Raw genomic sequence first — 20,107 nt, forward strand, 5'->3', positions numbered from 1 at the left:
GAATAGATTGACTTATGACTACGAAGAAGAGCAGAACCTTAAGCAGATATAGATATAGAGATATGGATTGATGTGAATAAGACAGAATGATGAAGATGGAGAGTGAGGACGAAAATCATTATCCTGCATCGACATGAGCACCACCCAGCCGAAAGGCGCTCTCTACGTCCCCCACGTGTCCTCCACAACTTCCATTCCCCATAGATAGCCCCATCTCTTCATCATTCTGAAACACTATATATACATAGCTACTGAATTAATCAAATTAAAGGTCGGAAGAACTTGGAAGGAAGATGGATCACAGCGCGGATGCTCAACGCACGGATCTCATGACAATAACGCGATTCGTGTTGAACGAGCAGTCGAAGCACCCTGACTCTCGCGGTGACTTCTCCATTCTGCTTAGCCACATTGTTCTTGGCTGCAAGTTTGTGTGCTCTGCTGTCAGCAAGGCTGGTCTTGCAAAGCTTATTGGACTCGCCGGAGACACCAACGTTCAGGGTGAAGAGCAAAAGAAGCTCGATGTGCTTTCCAATGATGTATTCGTCAAGGCTTTGGTTAGCAGCGGCCGCACGGTAACCCATGCATCCTCAACCACCTTATAACAACACATACACTCATCTCTCTCTCTTCAATCTTTATGCTTTTTCTTTGCAGAGCATCTTGGTGTCTGAAGAAGATGAGCAAGCAACTATCGTCGAGCCTTCCAAGCGTGGAAAGTTAGTTAATAATCACAATTAATTCTTGCTTATTACTAATTATTAAACTACTCTTCCACCTTAGCTCACCCATGATAACAATAAAAAAAATCTTGTAGCTTACAAATTCAATTCAACAAAATACATAAATTCAATTACAATTTTAGTCTTTATTATCTTATCTTTATTTACTTTTATCTTTTATAAAACAATGCTCTATACATATTTAATTTTACCCTCGTAGTTTACAACGCACTTCAATACAATTTAATCAATCAACAATCAATAAAAATTTTTTTCTTTGCTTTTTCTATTCTTTCACAATTTTATCACTAATCGCCTCATTTATATTGCTTGCATGTTGTAGATACTGTGTTGTTTTTGACCCGCTAGATGGTTCCTCCAACATTGATTGTGGTGTTTCTATTGGCACGGTAGGTAGGCTAATTAAATTATAATTTGATACTGGAATTAATTACATATAGCTTGATATTGCACTTGCTGTAGATATTTGGGATCTATATGCTGAAAGATGAGCACGAACCAACCTTACAAGACGTTCTTCAACCTGGCAAGAACATGTTGGCAGCTGGTTATTGTATGTATGGTAGCTCTTGCACGGTATGCTATCATCAAATTTCCTGTCGTCTTCAATTTTACAGATTAATTGTTTTAATATTTTGCTGTTGATTTTGCAGCTTGTTATAAGCACTGGAAATGGTGTTAACGGTTTTACCCTAGATCCATCACTTGGAGAATTCATTCTAACTCACCCTGATATTAAGGTAATATATTAGCCTCTCCAATTAGGGATCATTAATCCACTTCTAGTTTCTTCTTTTTTTGTTTTCACAATTTAAAAACAAAAACAAACAAATAAATAAAATATATCTTTAATATAAGATAATTTCTATAGTATTTAAAAGTGATGTCTAATTTATTAAAAAAAATAAAAAATTAATATCGTGGAAACTCAGATGCAGTTGATTTCACGTTAAGTTGATACCTGAGAGCTGTTAGATGATTTGATTGATTTGACTAAATTTTCATCTAACGTTACTGAGGTACTTCACGTGAAGTCGACTTCATCTGAGTTTTCACCTTAATTAAAAGATATAAGATAAATAATTTTTGAATATTTAAATATATAGAGTAGTATGTTTATTACTTGATTGATATGTGGTTTAACAATCAGATCCCAAAGAAAGGCAAGATCTACTCTGTGAATGAAGGGAATGCAAAAAATTGGGACGCTGCCACAACCAAGTATATATTAATCCAGTAGTGTCATTGCAATGTTTTGGGCCGGGTAATGCAATGTTGGACAATCATTCATTTTATGAATCTTACTTGTTCTGTTTAAGATATGTGGAGAAATGCAAGTTTCCAAAGGATGGTTCGTCACCAAAATCTCTAAGATACATTGGAAGGTATAAGATATCACATTGTTGCATTTTCAGTTTCAACTTAAATAAAAGTAGTACATGTAACATTTCTTCTGAATTAATGAATAGCATGGTAGCCGATGTTCATCGCACCCTGTTGTATGGAGGTATCTTTTTGTACCCTGGTGATAAAAAGAGTCCAAATGGAAAACTACGGTAAAGCCATGATTTTGTTGAAGAAAATGGTTTAGAATATATGAGAATTTGTGACATAGTGTAGCATGTGTGGTAATTTGGTGCAGTGTGCTATATGAAGTTTTCCCAATGTCATTCTTGCTAGAACAGGCAGGAGGCCAAGCTTTCACCGGCAAGCAACGGGTAATTAATATAACGTTGACATTTAATTTGCTACTGAATTATATATGAAGTGATGGATATATGAATGTTGTTCAACAGGCACTTGATTTGGTTCCAAACAAATTGCATGAGCGATCTCCAATATTCCTTGGTAGCTTCGATGATGTTGAGGATATCAAAGCTCTTTATGCTGCTGAGTCTCAGGGCTAAGAAATGCTCCTATAACCCATTTGTATCTCTCCCACTACTTATTAAAACCAATTGTTAATATGTATCATCACCTCATGTATATTTTATTTTAAGCATACTTTTCATAATATTTCTGCTACTATGATAGATTTTATTGATGGTTTAAGTCTCAGTTAACAGTTTCCCAGAAGCAGGATAACTAATTTTTTTTTCCCCCTTTACTTTATAGTGTTATGAGGATCATACGAAATTTTCTTCATTTTCTGGGCCTCCCTTCAGAATAGTGTCCTGAGAATTGCCATTAAAATAAAGGAAAGGACGGTCGGACGAACATACCCGCCGCGGGGAAAGTGGAGGCCTTGCCCCAGTTTTTTTTTAACCCAAAAAAAAATATTTTAGTATTTAGTCTAATATAAATAAAAATTTAATTCAGTCTAAACATTAATAATTTTTAATATTTAAAAAATAAATAGCAATATTAAAAAAATATAAAAATATTATTATTAATATTTTTAATTAATTTTTTTTTAAATGATTGTCCCATTTAATTTATTTGATATTAATTTTTTTTATTTTAATAGTTATAACTAAGAATTTTTTTAATAATAAATATTGTAAAGAATAACTCAAAAATAAAATAAAAAATAAATTTTTTGTTAAAAAGATTCGATATAAATTTTATTTTCGATGAATTTTATAACATAAAAAAATTAATGTGTATTATTTTATTAGTAAAAAATATACACATATTTTTTATATTTTAAAATATATTTTCTATCGATATATTAAAATATATCTTATATTATATAATTTATTTACATATATTTTTAAATATTATATATATTACGACTTTATGATAATATTTGTAGGTGCTTCCTTAAATAAAGGTGAGTTTTTTCATGGGGCATTTAAGGTGGTGTCAATATCTTCAACCTGAGTTAGTCAACCTTTTTACCATTTGCTTACCTAATTTCCCCCCATGGGTACCAATTATATAATTTGTAAGCATTATTAAATTATTTTTTCCTATAATTGAGTAAGTAAATGTTTGTAATCTCGAAAAATAATAATGTTTTTTGGCAGCGGCTAGATGGGCCGGATGTCATTAGGTTTGTTGAAGTGAAGAATAGTAATTCTTGAAGCTTTCATGTTTTTGTCCGATAAATAAAGAGTTTAATTTTTTTTTTATCAAAGATAAGATATTCGAATCCGCAACCTCTTAATTGAGTATAAGGAGATTATGCTATTTGAGCTATAACTTATTGGCAAATAAAGAGTTTAATTTGCAGTGAAGATTTAATACAAATCGCATATCTATATGCTTCTTATAAGCTGTATTCGAGTTCAAGTTTCAGTTAAGGTTGGATATTATTTAAGTTAAGGTTGGATATTATTTAAGCATTTGTGTGTATCCATGTAGTATTTATAAATAGTGTAAGGTTATACAGTTTTATAATCATAAGTATTTTTTTAATAATTATTTATATGATTAATGTAAAAAAAAATATTTGTATTAATATAATATTATATAATTGAATGTACGTGTAAAACAATTTTATACTAATAATATATTAAAATTAAATTCATAAATAGATAGTATGTATTTTTTTTTTTTTGTTGTCCACGACATCTCCCAACCCGACAAGTTAAGGATTAATTCGTCGCGGATTTGAGCTCCATTTAAGGGTCTGCCGCTGGCTGAGCTCCATTTAAGGGTCTGTCACTGGCCAATGAGTTGCTGCATGCACAAGGTGGGATTCTAACTCCCGACACTTGTTTAAGTGGACGAGTAAGCTGACCACTCGACCAACTCAAATTGATTGTAGATAGTATGTATTTGACACAAAGCAAATAAAAGTTATTTTTTTGAAACATAAAAGGCTAAGTCCAAATAAAACCAAACAATTCCAAAAAAGAATATATAACTATCACGTACAACTAAGTAAGATATATGTTGTGTTTCCATCATCTATACTTCCATATCGATGTAAATTGACCGTATAAGCACTCTAATGGAGTTATCTCAAAGAACTGCTAGACCACCCGCTCTTTGTCAACCTTCTCCTTCACAATCCACTGCTATAACATTGGCTAAGCCTCCCTTGTACCTCATTCTCATCATTTATATCTCCTTTCTCCTTGTTTCCATTAAGAAGATAAGGTTGGGTCCTTTTTGTTTTATGAGCTTTGACAAAGCTCGAACTACCCATGGGTTCCCAAGCACACGGTAGTTCCAACTGATAATTCTCATTGCTCCTGGCAGGGCTGTCCTGCAGCCTCTGCCATAGTATAAATCATTTTTGAAGTTCTCTTCTTTAGTTTTGGCACTGTCCATTCTACTTCCATTTTATTCTGCTGCAGTATCTTCCTCTTCTGGTTTTCTTCCTCCATATTCTCCTCTTTTCTTGTTGCTGTTGGAGGTCTTTGTCTGGCTTGTCTCTTTTAGGTTTTGATTTCTATTTTTGGCAGCTCCTTGTTTGTGTTTGTTGAGTCAATTAGGCTAACTTGTATCTTTTTTTTTTCTTTTGTGTTCTTAAACCCTAAACCCTAAATCGTAGAATCACCTCCTGGAGCTATAAGCACTAAAAATTGGAAGAGACCACTCATCACAAAAGTTAAAATTAATGTTGATGCCGCTAGTATTGATGATGGAGTAGTGGGTATTGGTGTGGTAGTTAGAGACACTAATAGAGACATTTTGATGGCATCCACATGCAAAGTTTTCTTATCCATTTAATCTCATGAATTTGAAGCACTTGCATGTCTTATGGGCTTTGAAAAAGGCCTGTAAATGTTGCTTTTTTGATGTAATAATTGAGAGTGACAATGTTAAAGTCATTCAAAGTCTTAAAGAAAAAAAACCTATAAAAATTATTTTGGTTCATTTATTAGTAATTGTTTAAGTTTAGCTAATAGTCTTAGATCAATAGAGTACTCTCATGTAAAAAGGAATGGTAATAGGGTAGCTTATAAATTGGCTCAATTGGCTCTTACTAATCTAAATACAGTGTGGATAGAAGATGCACCTTCCTTTATATGTAATTTAGCCTATTTAGATATTATGGGTTCTATTCATGAATAAAAGCTACCTACTTACCTTGTCAAAAAAAAAGGAAGATATATATTGGCAGCTAAAATTTAGTTGAGATGACATATTGGTATGCTTTTTAATATGTTGTATTTTTTTTTTTTTTGAAAAGAAATAAATTGTATTCAAATAGAAGAACCCAAAACATCCAAATGGGCCAAATTAGTTACATGTTTAGGAGCCTCTTCCAACTATATAACATTTAGTTGGGTCAGAGCTAATTTGGCCAAAGCATGGGCTACCCTATTCTCCTCTTTTTTTACATGAGAAATGTGAACAAGTTTAAATTTATCTAAAACATCTTTATAATTTGACACTAAAGTTCTAAAATAATTTTTGTGAGTGTCATTCTCCTTCAAGGCTCTAATAACATCTATGTTATCTCCTTCTAAGACTAAATAAACAAAACAACTATCCAAGGCTAAGTTAAGGCCCAAAAGGCAAACTGTGACTTTCGCTTCAATTATAGATGTGGTTGAAAATAACCAAGTAACTGCAACCATAATCTCTCCTTCAAAATTCCTAATAACTGCTCCTCCATCATTCGATCCTTCCTTTGAAATTGCTGCATCCACATTCAATTTGAAGAGATTTGGCTCCGGCGGCACCCAACACATTGAACTACGACTCTCTTGTGGTGGCTTTGCTGTGAAATTCTCTGTCAGCCTTGACATGACTGTGAATTACTGGTATCTAAGAGTTGCTCTGTTCACTAATTCTTGTATGTCTATATCTTTATCTTCAAAAATTAATTTGTTTCTTCTCCACCATATTGCATGTAGGCATTCAAGAAATAGACCTCTTTCTCCCTTTTCGATTTGGTTTAGTGATTCTTCAATCCAAGCTCCAATTGGGTGGTTATGTGTTGTCTCTGTTTGGAGGTTGAAAGCACTAGCAAACCAAAATCATTGTGCCTAGGTACAGTTTCTGAATATGTGTTCTTCTGTCTCTTCCTTTCTCCAACTTCTTGGACAAAGTGATGTGCATGTGATACATCTTTATTTTAATATTAATTCTAGTTGGCAAGGATGATGTTAACAATCTACATGTGAAATTAAGGGTGCAGTTCAACGCTTTTGTGTTCTAAAAGAGTTTTCAAGGGAATCTGTTCCGGTGCTCCTACTTGCTGGACTGAGCGTGGTTTTGTGGCCGAGAGCGGATGAGGTGGTAAGCTTTCTTGACCTCATATTCTCCATTTTTTTATTCTTTTCAGTAGTAGCAGTCTTCTTGTTAGTTATGGTTTAGAGGAATGTTAAGTATCTGTTCTGCTTCAAAATGAAAGAAATTCTGTTTGATGATGTCGTTTCTCCATCAAATAGTTTTCTGATCAATAAGTTGTTCCACCCTGATTTCTGAATCAAAACTCGAGCAGGTACTCCAAATTTTGAATCCGTTTTGATTCGGAAGCCATGGGTCTTCCTTTATTCTAATTGATCTGCCATTACTGATCCTTCACAAGCCTTCTATATTTAGAATCCAGTTAGCATTTCAAATACTTCTCCAAGTGTAGCTTGGCATGTTTTCTATAACTGACTTGAGAAAAGATTTTTTGTGGTAGTATTTGGCTTTCAATGTCCTTATTGCTAGTGAATTAGGGAATTTAATCGATCTCAATCCTTGTTTGGCCAAAAGTGCTTGATTAAAAGCTTTAAAGCTTCTAAATCCTAGCCCCCCCCTTTTGCTTTGCCAAACTCAATTTTGACCATCTAACTCAATGCATTTTTCTTTTTCCATTTTTACTCCCCCAATAAAATTTACTAATCATGCTCTCTATATGATGACATAAGTTTTTGGGCATTTGGAAACATCCCATAATATATGAGGGGATTGCTTGAGTGACTGGTTTTATAAGAACTTCTTTCCCCACTTTAGAAAGGCTATTCTCCTTCCATCCCTTCAACTTCTTCCAAACTCTATCTTGGACAAAATCAAAGATTTGTTTCTTAGATCTTCCAACAAAAGTTGGAATCCCCAAGTACTTTGAATGGTTCTCCACTGCCTTAATCTGTAAAAGCCATTCTTGGATAAGCATCTGTTTGAGAAGAGGCACATTTCGGTTAAAGAAATTTTCGATTTATCCAAATTGATCCTTTGGCCTGAAGCTAATTGGTATGTTTGTAGAATTTCTTTCAATTTAGTGATGTCTTGATTAGCTGCTTTTATGAAGAGAATGCTGTCATCCACAAAAAAAAGGTGTGATATTTCGGGTGCATTTCTAACTATCTTTATTCCCTAAATCGCTTGCCTTTCTTAAGCCTTGATAAGGAGATTCGAGAATACTTCCGCACATAATATAAACAGATATGGGGAAAGGGATCCCCTTGCCTTATGCCTCTGGTGGGTTTGAAACTCTTTGAGGGACAACCATTAATAAGCACTGAGAAAGACACTGAGTTGATGCATTTTTGGATTAGTTTCACCCACTTTTGTGGGAATCCCATAAACTTGAAAACCGCCAAGAGAAAACTCCATTCGGTCTGATCATATGCCTTAGCCATATCTAACTTTATGTCCACAAAACCCTTTGCTCTGTTTATCTTTTTCTTCATATAGTAGAATATATCAAAAGTCACTAAGCCATTGTCCGTAATTAATCTACTCGAAATAAAGGCATTTTGGTACTCTCCCATAATCTCTGGTAGAATTTGCTTTAGTCTGTTCGCAATGACCTTTGTCGCTAGCTTGAAAATCACATTGCAAAGAGATATCGGCCTATACTCTCTAGTGTGTTTTGGGGTCTTTGTTTTGGGGATTAGACAAAAAAAGGTATTGTTCATTCCTTCAAAGTCTCCCTCCCCATTTAGACAGTTAAGGATCCAGTTGGAAGTTTCCTCTCCCACAATATCCCGCATCCTTTGGTAGAAGAGTGCCGGCATCCCATCCGGTCCGGGAGCTTTAGTTGGGTGCATGTGCTTTAAAGCTATTCTGACTTCCTCTCGTGTGAATTCCTCCTCCAAAATATTAAAAGCCTCCTACGAGACTCTGCCTCCCACCACTGCAGCCACTTATTCTTTCTCCATTGTCCCTTCGGTCTTGAACAATTCCTCATAAAAGTTCACTATAATTTTCTCTATTTTCTCCTCATCTTCAAAAAGAATTCCTGCATCATCAGTAGTCCTCTCTATATAATTTTTTTTGTTCCTTTGTGATGCTTTCTAATGAAAATATTTAGTATTTTTGTCCCCCGCTTTAAGCCACGTTGCTCTAGATCTTTGTTCCCACTTAATCTCTTCTTGGTACAACAAATCGTCTAACTCTCTTTGTGTCTCTTTTAGTCTTATGTTGGTCGATTCAGATTGCGAGAGGGTTGTGAGATGCTCTATAGAATCCTGCTTCTCTTTGATCTTCTTTGGTAGTTGTCCAAAATTCTATTTTTCCCATTGTTATAGCTTTCTTCCACAATTTTTCAGCTTCCATTTTAAGTGTTCTGCACTACCCGATCAGCCCTTGGATATTACTTCTTTACACTCTTGGTTTTGAAGTCACATTTCTTCAAATATGAAGATATTTGGCCTCTTCCTCATTCTTTTGTTCTCTTGACCTGTTACATCAATTAAGAGTGGACAGTGATCTGATCTGTATCTCTGTAAGTGTCTTACAATTGTTTCTAGAAAATCTTTCTTCCAGTCAATTGTTGCAACTGTCCTGTCGAGTCTCTCTTGAATGTTCATGTCTCCCGGTTGGTTGTTTGTCCATGTAAAATAGTATCCCATAAATCCCAAGTCTAGCAGCTGATTTATTTGTAGTACTTCTTGAAAGCCTTTCATTTGGCTATAAGAACTGGCAATCCCCCTGTCTTCTCTTTCTGTTCTAAGATTTGGTTAAAATCTCCAAACACTAACCATGGCATGTTTTGAGATTTACCAAGCAAGCTCAAGAGATCCCATGATTTTTGCTTGTTGGCTGCATCCGAATTCCCATGGAACCCCGTAATCCTCCATTGTTGTCCAGTTTCTACTATTTTTACCCTCATGTCTATATAATTCAAAGACATAGATGATACTTCCAAAAAAATAGAGCTATCCCACATAACCATCAAACCTCCTGCTCTACTTCTTCCTTTTCCTTCACAGTCAAACTCCACAATGTTTTCCATTCCTCCTCTATTTCTAATACGATTTAATTCGTCAATATTTCTCCTCGCTCCATTAAGAAAACGAGGTTGGGATTTTGCTGTTTCAAGAGCTTGTTCAAAATTCTCACTGCCCATGGGTTCCCAAACCTACGACAGTTCCAACTAATTATCTTCATGGGATTTGGCAGGGCTACCCTGCAGCCTTTGCCTGTGTATTTTTGCTCCTTGCTTGGTAGCGTTTGCTGCTGCCTCTCGTCTCCCTATCTTCCATTTCAATGTCTTTTTCTTTTCTCTTTTTATTTTGTTCTGGCACTTTAGTTTCCTGACATGTTATTCTTAGTGGTGCTTCTCTTGCCATCCTCTTCCATTTCTTTTGATTTTTCTAAAGTTGAGATTCCTCATATTCCTTTATTTTCTCTTTGTCCTTCTTCTGTTCTTTTATTTTCTTATCTACTTTCTTTCCTTTTTTTCCGTCTTCTTCCCCCTGATTTGTAGCCTTTCTATTCGTCTCTTCAATGGTAATGATTTTAGCCTCTGCTGTTTGATGTGGCGCTTTCTCCTTGTTTGAAACTTTGCCTCCTTTCTTGTATTCTATGCATTGCTGGCTCTTTTCCTTGATTGTTAACTTAGCCATTTTTTCCAACACCTCTCCCTTTTCTTGTTGCGTTCCTTTCTCAGTTTCTTTGTCTCCCGTTTTGGTTGGCTTCTATTGTTCTGCTGATTGCTCCACCTTATTGCCTGTTATATCTGCTTATAGTCAGGCTCCCAACCCTTTTTTTGAACTACTGATGTGCTCTTCTTCTACTTCTGTTATCTCACAGTTTACTACATCATGTCCGATCCTACCACAAAAGTAGCAAAATGTGGGCAGCCTTTTATATTTGAACTCCACCTTTGTTAAACCATCTCGCTTACTCCCCATGTTTAAGCCTTCTTTCAGTAGATCCTCTATCTTTATCATGACTGATGCTTTAAGAAAGTTTCCTTTTCCTAGACCCGCTGAAAATACATTGCATTACATGACTTCTTCCACCCTAACAGCGATTTTTCTTCCTAAAGTTGTTGTCTTGCAATGCTCTGGCATGTTTCATATTTGAAATTTAATTTCTGTTCTAGAAAAAATTCATTTCTGCTGGGTTTACTCCTCTTTCCCATTTCCTAATCAGTAGCCATGAGTTTCGAAACATCCATGGGTTTCCTTTCAGAACTCTTCTCATGTCTATTTCCTTATGAAAGAAAAATTGAAAAAGTTTTGGCCTGATCTCTACCATCTTAAAGCCTTCTGGCCTTCTCCAAATGTCGAACATAGCCATTTGGACCCATGTTGGATTGATGTTTTTGTCTGTCACCAGCTTTCCTACTAGGTTGTGATTGCATTTCTCTATACCTTCCTCTATGTCTTCTTCTTCATATTCCAAGACTTCTTCTTCCTCTTCTATTGTATTTGATCTTGTTCTTATATTTTTCTCTTTAATTTCATGCCCTGTTTCTTCCATATTTCAAGAATGTTGGAACAACAGCACTAAGGCGACATTGTTCTGCACTGCGGCGTTGGGAAAACAATTTTAGTTGAAAAATAATGGAATTATGCACTACAGTCATTGTGGCTACTGAGGTTTGAGTTTATGCCCTAGCAGACGGACAAGGAGAGAGGAGTTTGGTCCTAAAAAAATTAGTACTATTTTCAAAGAACGTCCATTTCAAAAGTTGAGTCTTAATATGTTGTACTTGAATTCAAATTTTAGCAAAATCAAATCGTGAATAAAAACTCTTAAAAAATATTAGGTATATAAGTAGATAATATATATAAATTTGTGATATAATGTATAAAATTGGAGACAATTCAAGTGACATGCAAATAAAATTCAACATAAAAATGCAGGTGGCGATGAATACTAAATTGGATGGGTCGAGTTTTGAGTGCGGTTCTAATTAAAAAGTATGATATATTTAGATTAGACTGTTTATTTTTTTTGAATTCGATAAAAAAAAGGCAAATTACTTAATAGATTGATTGAACTTTATATTTATTCAACTATGACTTTTTAAAGCATAATGTATTTATAATTTTTCTATATCTATATATACATAATATAGTAGTTTTTAAATAGAACTTAATCTGTTAAAAAATAATACAGATTTCGTGAAAAAAAGAATTGAGCAAAAACTGCTAAAGGATATAATAATTTCTAAATAATATGTATATTATATAAATTGCTGCTGGATATAGTGGTTTGTGAAAAAATAATGGATAACATAATTTAATTTCTGGCATCTTATAACAAATTATGCATATGTGAATTATTTGTACATTATTATTATCCAAATCTCTCAGATAGATTAAGGTGGAGTGGTTAAAAGGATTTTAAATTAATATGTTATAAAAGAATCTAAAAAAAATGTGAAATTTAATAAGTAGCTACAATAGAAAAGGTCTTGTCAATAAAATTTCCATTTATCCGATCTTACCTGGGATCGCAAATCCCAAGTTTATCTATGAAGAGCAGATCTAATGACCGGTATCAATATTTTTTAACAAAATTAAAGATAATTATATTTAACATTTGACAACTAAAATAATAATATGATTATTTATCAAATAAAAAAAAACATTAAACTAAGAATCGAAGATGGTGTTGCATCATAGTGCATTATTTTACCTTCTTTAGAATTTTTTAATAACAAATTAATTTAAGATAATTCTAATTACTCTACTTTGATCCATCCGAAAAATTTAGATAACAATAACGCACAAATAATCTACATATACATAATCTGTTATCGAGATTATACTATCTATCATTTTCTCATAAACTGTTATACCTAGCATTGATTTATATAACATGTATATCATTTAGAAATCCCTATACCTCTAGTAGTTTCTGTTCGGCTCTTCAATTTATTTAAAACAATTTGGCTACAAAATAGCAATAATTTAAGATTGCAACATATTCCGATATAAGTAATGCTAGGGACACAAAAAAAAACAGTTAAAACTTATCTTACTTAGCATTTATTAATTGTCGCAACAATTAATAAATGTTAAATAAGATAAGTTATAATTATTTTTTGCTGATTTTCTTTAGTTATCAAATATTTCTGTTCCGGTATAATGTTCCAATTATATAAATTTCATACACGTATGGGCAATGAATCATTCCAAGAGTCACTGAGTCAGCAAACTTTGTATAATTGAACCCCACATGATTCCTTTGCACATTTTCAGTACTCATTGTGTATATACGGGTTACAATAATATATTTCAACTTGAACATTCTATATTGTTCTCAACTATATAATAAAATGTGACACATTTGTCATTATCTAGAAATCAGTGAAGATTACTTTTAAAACCCTATGTTCACCCACACTCTACTCCAACACTACTATACTATATTGACAAGTTACTATATTGCTGGAAAAAACAGAGGGCCCTTTCATGATATATTGGAGAGTGGATATATTAAATTACTAATTAATTAAATTAAAAAGACATAAGATGCATGAACCTGAACTTGTTCTTTGTGCTTAGTTAGATAGATCTGCCTCAATTAGACCGCCAAGTTGCAAGAAAAAGAAGGATTAAAGATTAAATTAAAGCATGAAAATTTGTATTAAATTGTGCCGACTATGATGTGCTTGGCATTATCTCCAATAATATACGGTTTAGGAGTATTCAATTGTGACATCAACTTTGGTTGGGTGGACCCCACAGGATCTTAGCATACATTGAACCTGTTAAAGGTTCTTTGCTTTGGCGTCTTCTTACGAATTTGCAACTATCAAACGAGTTTGCCACAAGCCCCACTTTTCCGATTTATTTTAATTTTAATTGAAAATTTGTTATTGGTCAAGTAATTATTATCTGGTACTTAATTAAGTGAGTAAGTGAATTAATCAAGAAGATTAATTATTTTGTAGATGTGATACAAAATAAGTACTTTAATTTTAATAATAGGTAGAAACTAAATTCATATAAGTGAGAAGTGAGAAAGCACACGCTTTTTCTCATGTTGTCCATCTTCTTCTTTTGATCTTCAACAAATAAAAAATCTCTTAGCTATTTCTGTAACGTGTGGTCAATGTGTGAAAAGTATATGAATATGTTATGTGATATATCTAGATTAGGAATTATACAATTCATATGAACCAAAAAAAAAAGGAGTATCTTGTGTCCCACTTTTTTCGCTAGGGTTCTTAATGTCTCCTACTTGTGATAGGAGATTCTTCTTGTGATCTTCAGCTCCGGATTCTGCGGTTGGTTGCAAAAAGCTCATTTCTTTGCTTCTGGGTTGGTGCTGTTCATTGCAGATAAGTAAGCTTGGGCTTCCTTTGTTATGTTCTTCAGTTCTTACTTCTAGTTGTTCTCTTGTTACTGTGTTTTGAGCATTCCCTTTTTAGTCTTTACTTCTTGGGATGCTATTTATGAGTTGAAGCCCCTCGCTTTTTTGCCATGTGAGTTTGTTGATAGGGAATATTGGTTTATCTGAGATTATATTTTGGGATAATAGATTGAGGGTTGCTTTTGCCTGAAGATCTAGAGGGATAATAGATTTGGAATTGAATATACCTGTTTTTTTGTATGATTTGATCTGCATATTAATTGAAAGGAACTTCTAAAGAATTGGGCATGAAGTAGGATTTGAGGTGTAATGGGGTTATTGGTGTGATCTGAGGTTGTTGTTTGGGAGAAGAAATGGAAGGAAATTTGTCACAGGGAGGTTTGATGCAAGGTGGGGCTTCTTTTGGTGGTTTTGATTTGCCCGGTTCGATTCGGGTTCATCACCAGGGACAGCATCCTCATACCATGCATCAACAACATCAAAATCTTCCGCGGCAAGGGTCCTCGGTTCATGAGGGTTTTCCACTTACAATGGGGAACTTACAGGGATGTGATCAAACCATTTCGCTGACAGACTTTGCTAAGGGAGAAAGAAGCAAAAACTCGGCAAGCGAGGAAGATGAGCCGAGCTTTAATGAAGAAGGTGGTGATGGTCACCATGAAGCTGGTAGAGGGAAAAAGGGATCGCCTTGGCAGCGAGTGAAGTGGACTGATAAGATGGTAAGGCTTCTCATAACAGCTGTTTCTTACATAGGAGAGGATGGAAGTTCGGACGGCGGTGGTGGAGGAAGAAGGAGATTTGCCGTCCTACAGAAGAAAGGTAAGTGGAAGTCTGTTTCTAAGGTCATGGCCGAAAGGGGTTATCATGTTTCTCCTCAGCAGTGTGAGGATAAGTTTAATGATCTTAATAAAAGGTATAAGAAGCTTAATGATATGCTTGGAAGGGGCACTTCTTGTCAGGTTGTTGAGAATCCCACACTTTTGGATGTAATAGATTATCTTTCTGAGAAGGAAAAGGATGATGTTCGGAAAATATTAAGCTCGAAACACCTCTTCTATGAAGAGATGTGTTCTTACCATAATGGTAATAGGCTGCATTTACCCCATGATCCTGCGCTGCAGCGTTCACTGCAGTTAGCACTTCGAAATAGGGATGATCATGATAATGATGATTTGAGAAAGTCCCATCATGATGATCATGACGAAGATGATCAAGATGCCGAATTCGATGATCATGATGACTTCGAAGAGAACTATACTTCCCATGGAGATAGTAGAGGAGCATATGGGTCTATGAAGAAATTGAAACAAGGACACTGCCAAGAAGATTCTACTAGTTTTGGTAACTCTTTAAATTGTCAGCACTACAGCAAAAGTTCTTATCCCCATGGACAGATGGTCCAATCCGATGTGAATCAAGGTTTACCCGAAAGCGTGCGAACAGCTTGGTTTCAAAAGCAATGGTTTGAATCTCGCTCGCTTCAGCTAGAAGAACAAAAGCTACAGATACAGGTTGAGATGTTGGAACTAGAGAAACAGAGATTAAAGTGGCAGAGGTTTAGTAAGAAGAAGGACCGGGAATTGGAGAAACTGAGTCTGGAAAATGAAAGGATGAAGCTTGAAAACGAACGCATCGCTTTAGAACTGAAACGGAAGGAAATCGGCACTGGCTTTAACTAGGTCCACAGTCTTGCAACTTTTATGGCAATTGCATTATCTGTCTGTATGGTGCTCCTCTTTTTTCCCCTCTTTCTTTCTTTTTTTTCCATTACTGTCTTTCAGTAAGTTGTGGTTTATTTGGTTGAAAGTAATAGGGGTACTTTGGAAAATCATTAATTGTCCTTCCTGCCTGTAGTGTTTAAAATTGTTAATTTGGAAACTTAGGTGGGGGTTGCACAATGATTAGGCTTTGCTAAGGTTTTGGTCCCTGTATTTAAATACTGGGTGATTAGGGTATGCTGAGATTTTTTGTTCCCTGTATTTAAATACTAGGTGGCTGAAATACCTGAAATATTTTATGATGTAATATCTAAGTTTTTTACTTTTTTTTCAAATATTAGATATTGTCTGTACTGACTTTTGTGTAACGGCTTTGTATATTATTCATCCTTTTTTCCCCATAAAGAAACTTGAAACTATTTCTGCTCTCCCTATTGGGAAACTCTTTCTTGTTCATTTATGTGCTGCCCAAGAATGTAAGAATGTTTCTGTTTTGGAAAAAAGGAATAAAATGAGAGTATTAATTATAATTTAGCAGATAGCTTGGTTTTGTTTTATCTATATGTTTTCTAAATATCTCTTCCATAGGGTATTTTAACTTTACCAGCATCTAGCAGACTGATAATTGAAGCTTGGAAGACTTATATTTTCAAATGCTTCAGAAGCTAAACATGGAATCTTGTCAATATAATCAAATTGATGCTTGAGTTTTCTTCTATGTATTTTCTTCATCTTATATCACACTCTGCTGGAATAGCTAGAAATTTTTTCTTGAAAAGTTCTTTTGTATATATGTTCCTCTTTAAGTTCAATTAATACCCTTATAAATATTGCAATTTAATAGATTTAAATAGGATGGATGTGTGTGACATGTTTATAATACAGAAAAGTTGTTCTTACTGTTAATTTTACTATTTCCCAAACAGCCAATTACATTTCGAATTGGATTATCATGTTTTTTTATTAGGATAGGTTATGTTTGTTTTCTGGAATTTATAGTAGTTTTTCATCGAAGGTTTTGACAGCATTAGGTGGTTTACAATATGAGGCAGGGGGAATAATAAGAATAATTTCCCTTTTGGGCATGTGTTGATTGGGGTGAAATTTTTGTTAATGAAGGGGTGGAAAATTTTCATTGATGATCACTTATAATTTAGAGTTTGCTACTATACATATTTCACAGCTATATTTTCAACTTTTCTGCCTTCAATAAATTTGCCATGCTTTGATCTTTCTGGGTTAAATTCCTGCCTACACTGTATTTTGTTTCCTGATTTTAGATCTTTGTGAATACAACAATGAACATCAGATTTTTTTTTATCATTAAATCTTAAAAACAACCAAAACATAAATTAAAAATAGAAAAATTTCAAAACAAAACAGGACTTTATTTATCTTACCAATTAGATACTTGTTTTGTGTCTTCATTTCCTCTTATACAAGTATAGACACCTTTGAAACATGATGTAAATTGATGGATTAATTTCTCTACACTTATGGGAATTATTATATATTTTGTTTGTTAGTATTGTAAATTCAAAGCAAAGGATATAATCATGTAGATAAGTGAAGGTGTCACTTGTTTACTCAAATTATTCCTCTAATCTGATGCAGAGATGGGTGAGATTGGAAAAAAAAACTTGCATGGATGTGGATTATGCTGTTTAGTTGCATATGGCTATATATATGTTAACTGAGTCCCTGGCTAAAACTATAAATATGTAATGATAATGTTTAATAAAACTCCATTATGTATATATGTATAAATTATTTGGATCTGGATATGTATGACTTTTCCACAGAATAGGTATATTCAAGATGATATTTCTTTATTTGTTATGCTAGATCAGTTTATGTTTAATTTGTTTATAACTATTAATAGTTTTGGGTTCTGTGACTCTGTTCATTTAGTTTTTGAAATAGCTTTTCTTGCGTTTTTTTTCTTTCTTTTAATGGTTTCTATTGTATTAATAAGCTACTAGACCAATTTTGATTGAATTTTTCTCTATTTTGTCAATTCATATGTTATTTATATCAGATGATATTATGTCTCTTGTATGGAAAAATATATAGCTTGTCCTTCAAAATTGATACTCTGGAAAACTTTGCTTTATAAGAGTAATGACTAGGCTCATTAGTTATTGAAATTTGCTTGTCTATTTAGAGTGAGAATCTCAACAAATACAGGACTTGAATTGATAGTTTCAATGTTTGGCTTTGAAGAAAGCTATTGGAATTTACCACTCTAGGATGGATTTGAATTGTTAGGTGAGAATTTGGACAGAGATCTTATGTCTAAGGATTTGAATCTTATCAAAGTGGAGGGTGCATTTTATCCGTTGAAGGTATATGATTGTGTAGGTAGAATGGTGGATTGTCCAATGTAATTTTAAATCCAATTTTGATGTGGAACAGTAAAACTCATTTTGGTAAGTTTTCTCCCTTTTGGGCTCTTGCCCTTGTTTTTTTAGTGACACGGTATCATAACTCCTCTGTTATCTTAAAAAAAATATTATAATTGCATTGCTAGGCTTGGTTTTGTGGCATATATGTACACCACACTTGAAAAGTGCACCGGGGTTCAAATCTTCTTACACTATTCTTTTTTTAAAATTCAGTTATTTTCCTAATTGGAGATTTGGGATGGATGGCTAGATCCTTTCCTCTATTCAAAACTTTTGAAAAACGAATGTAATGATGGCATTTTGTCCTTATTGAATATAAGTTGGTTTGGTAAATGAAAAAGTGATTTCTACCAGATTGAAGAAATCATATCCATGTGAAGTGCTTGGTTCAATCATGAATCGGAAAAATGAAAAATCACACAGGTCTTTTCTGGTGTTTGGTTCATAGATTGCATGCGCATGATTAAGTTATGGAGGGTAATATGTGATCTTAGTAGTAAGCACATGAAATCATTATCTTTGAGCCGTTATCTCCACTCACTTTTTATGCACATCAAACTAGCATACGGTGTGATAAACATAACAAACTTTTCTAAAATATAACCTTATAGATTTTGAGCTAACCTTTTTTTCTTTTGATAAAGTTTTCGTTTACCGCCCCTTTATTTTTACTTTATCCTCATTAGTTATTTACATTTATATTTTTTTTCTTATATGGTAATTTATCATTATATCTCAATTTAATTATATTAGGTATATACTAAAATCAGCTACTAGTATAGAATACACATTGAAATACAAAATATACGTTAAAAATAAAGTAAACTAAATATATATATATATATATATATATATATTTAGAAATACATAATGATTAATTTTAGTCATTGATTTTGGTGTATAAATAATATTTTTTATCATAATTATATATGTAAAATTAGTGGTACAACCGTACCTAATACTTGCAAATTAAAGTATAACCAGCTTTCATAATTTATTTAGTATATTGTATGGACATATATATGGTATAAAGTTTATGATAATTATTGTTATAATAGTTATGGTGATATGCAATTATTTTTGTAACACTTGAAAGTTATTTTTAAAATTAAAGTCGGATATTTTTTCTTTCAAGTTAAAAAATAATTTTAAATAGTAAAAGTATATGACTTTAATTTTAGTAATATTTTTGAAGTTTTGTTAATAATAATAATAATAATAATAATAATAATAATAATAATAATTCTACTTGTTCAGAAGTATTATACTTTGATATGACCAATACTATAACATTATGTTCCTGTTGATGATCTTAATGAATTTCACCAACATTTCTGAAACAATGATGAAGCAAAAATAAAGATAAAGAAAGCTATGAGCAATGGCGGCACTAAAGTTAGACGTGGCTGAAAATAGTGACACCTTTGTTGCTTTTATATATCTTTTATCTGGAACTTTATTTATTTTTTTTAGGTTCCCATCACTAGCTAGCAGCTATATATACTGTTCATCTTCTCAATCTTAGCTTTGTTCGGCTCCGATTTGGATTAATGGTTGATATCAAATTCTTTTGATGCTGAATAGATATATTATTGGAATTCGTTTTGTTTTTCCATCGTGGTCCGTTATTTTTTGATAATGAACGGAGAGAGAGACAACAATTGCTTGTATAAAAGAGACTAAAGTCCATTGCCACATGCTTATCCAATTATCCATTTGATGCTTACGTCACATAAGTGGATGATGAGTGAAAATAACAAGCCAGAAGTATTGTTTCAATTTGTAAAGGGTTAACTTATAATTTTGTGAAATGTTTTATTTTATTCTAAATATTTTATTTTGTTTATTT

At 33.3% G+C, this 20,107-nt stretch overlaps 2 protein-coding genes across 2 annotated transcripts; both read left to right on the forward strand.

The window, feature by feature from the left end:
* The first annotated feature begins 214 nt into the window (after positions 1-214).
* On the forward strand, positions 215-2,795 carry LOC130948054 (fructose-1,6-bisphosphatase, cytosolic-like). The gene is made up of 10 exons (XM_057876761.1): positions 215-575; positions 658-719; positions 1,066-1,132; positions 1,206-1,319; positions 1,397-1,483; positions 1,894-1,964; positions 2,063-2,128; positions 2,213-2,299; positions 2,386-2,461; positions 2,540-2,795. Exons 1-10 carry the CDS (start codon positions 294-296, stop codon positions 2,648-2,650), a joined length of 1,023 nt encoding a protein of 340 aa, XP_057732744.1. The 5' UTR covers positions 215-293; the 3' UTR covers positions 2,651-2,795.
* A 10,969-nt stretch (positions 2,796-13,764) lies between these two features.
* Positions 13,765-17,671, forward strand: LOC130950672 (uncharacterized). Its single transcript, XM_057879230.1, has 2 exons — positions 13,765-15,857; positions 17,468-17,671. The coding sequence occupies exon 1, from the start codon at positions 14,489-14,491 to the stop codon at positions 15,812-15,814; it is 1,326 nt and encodes a 441-aa protein (XP_057735213.1). The 5' UTR covers positions 13,765-14,488; the 3' UTR covers positions 15,815-15,857; positions 17,468-17,671.
* The last annotated feature ends 2,436 nt before the right edge of the window (positions 17,672-20,107 follow it).

The sequence above is a fragment of the Arachis stenosperma genome, chromosome 9 (genome assembly GCF_014773155.1).
Source record: "Arachis stenosperma cultivar V10309 chromosome 9, arast.V10309.gnm1.PFL2, whole genome shotgun sequence".
Classification (NCBI taxonomy): domain Eukaryota; kingdom Viridiplantae; phylum Streptophyta; class Magnoliopsida; order Fabales; family Fabaceae; genus Arachis; species Arachis stenosperma.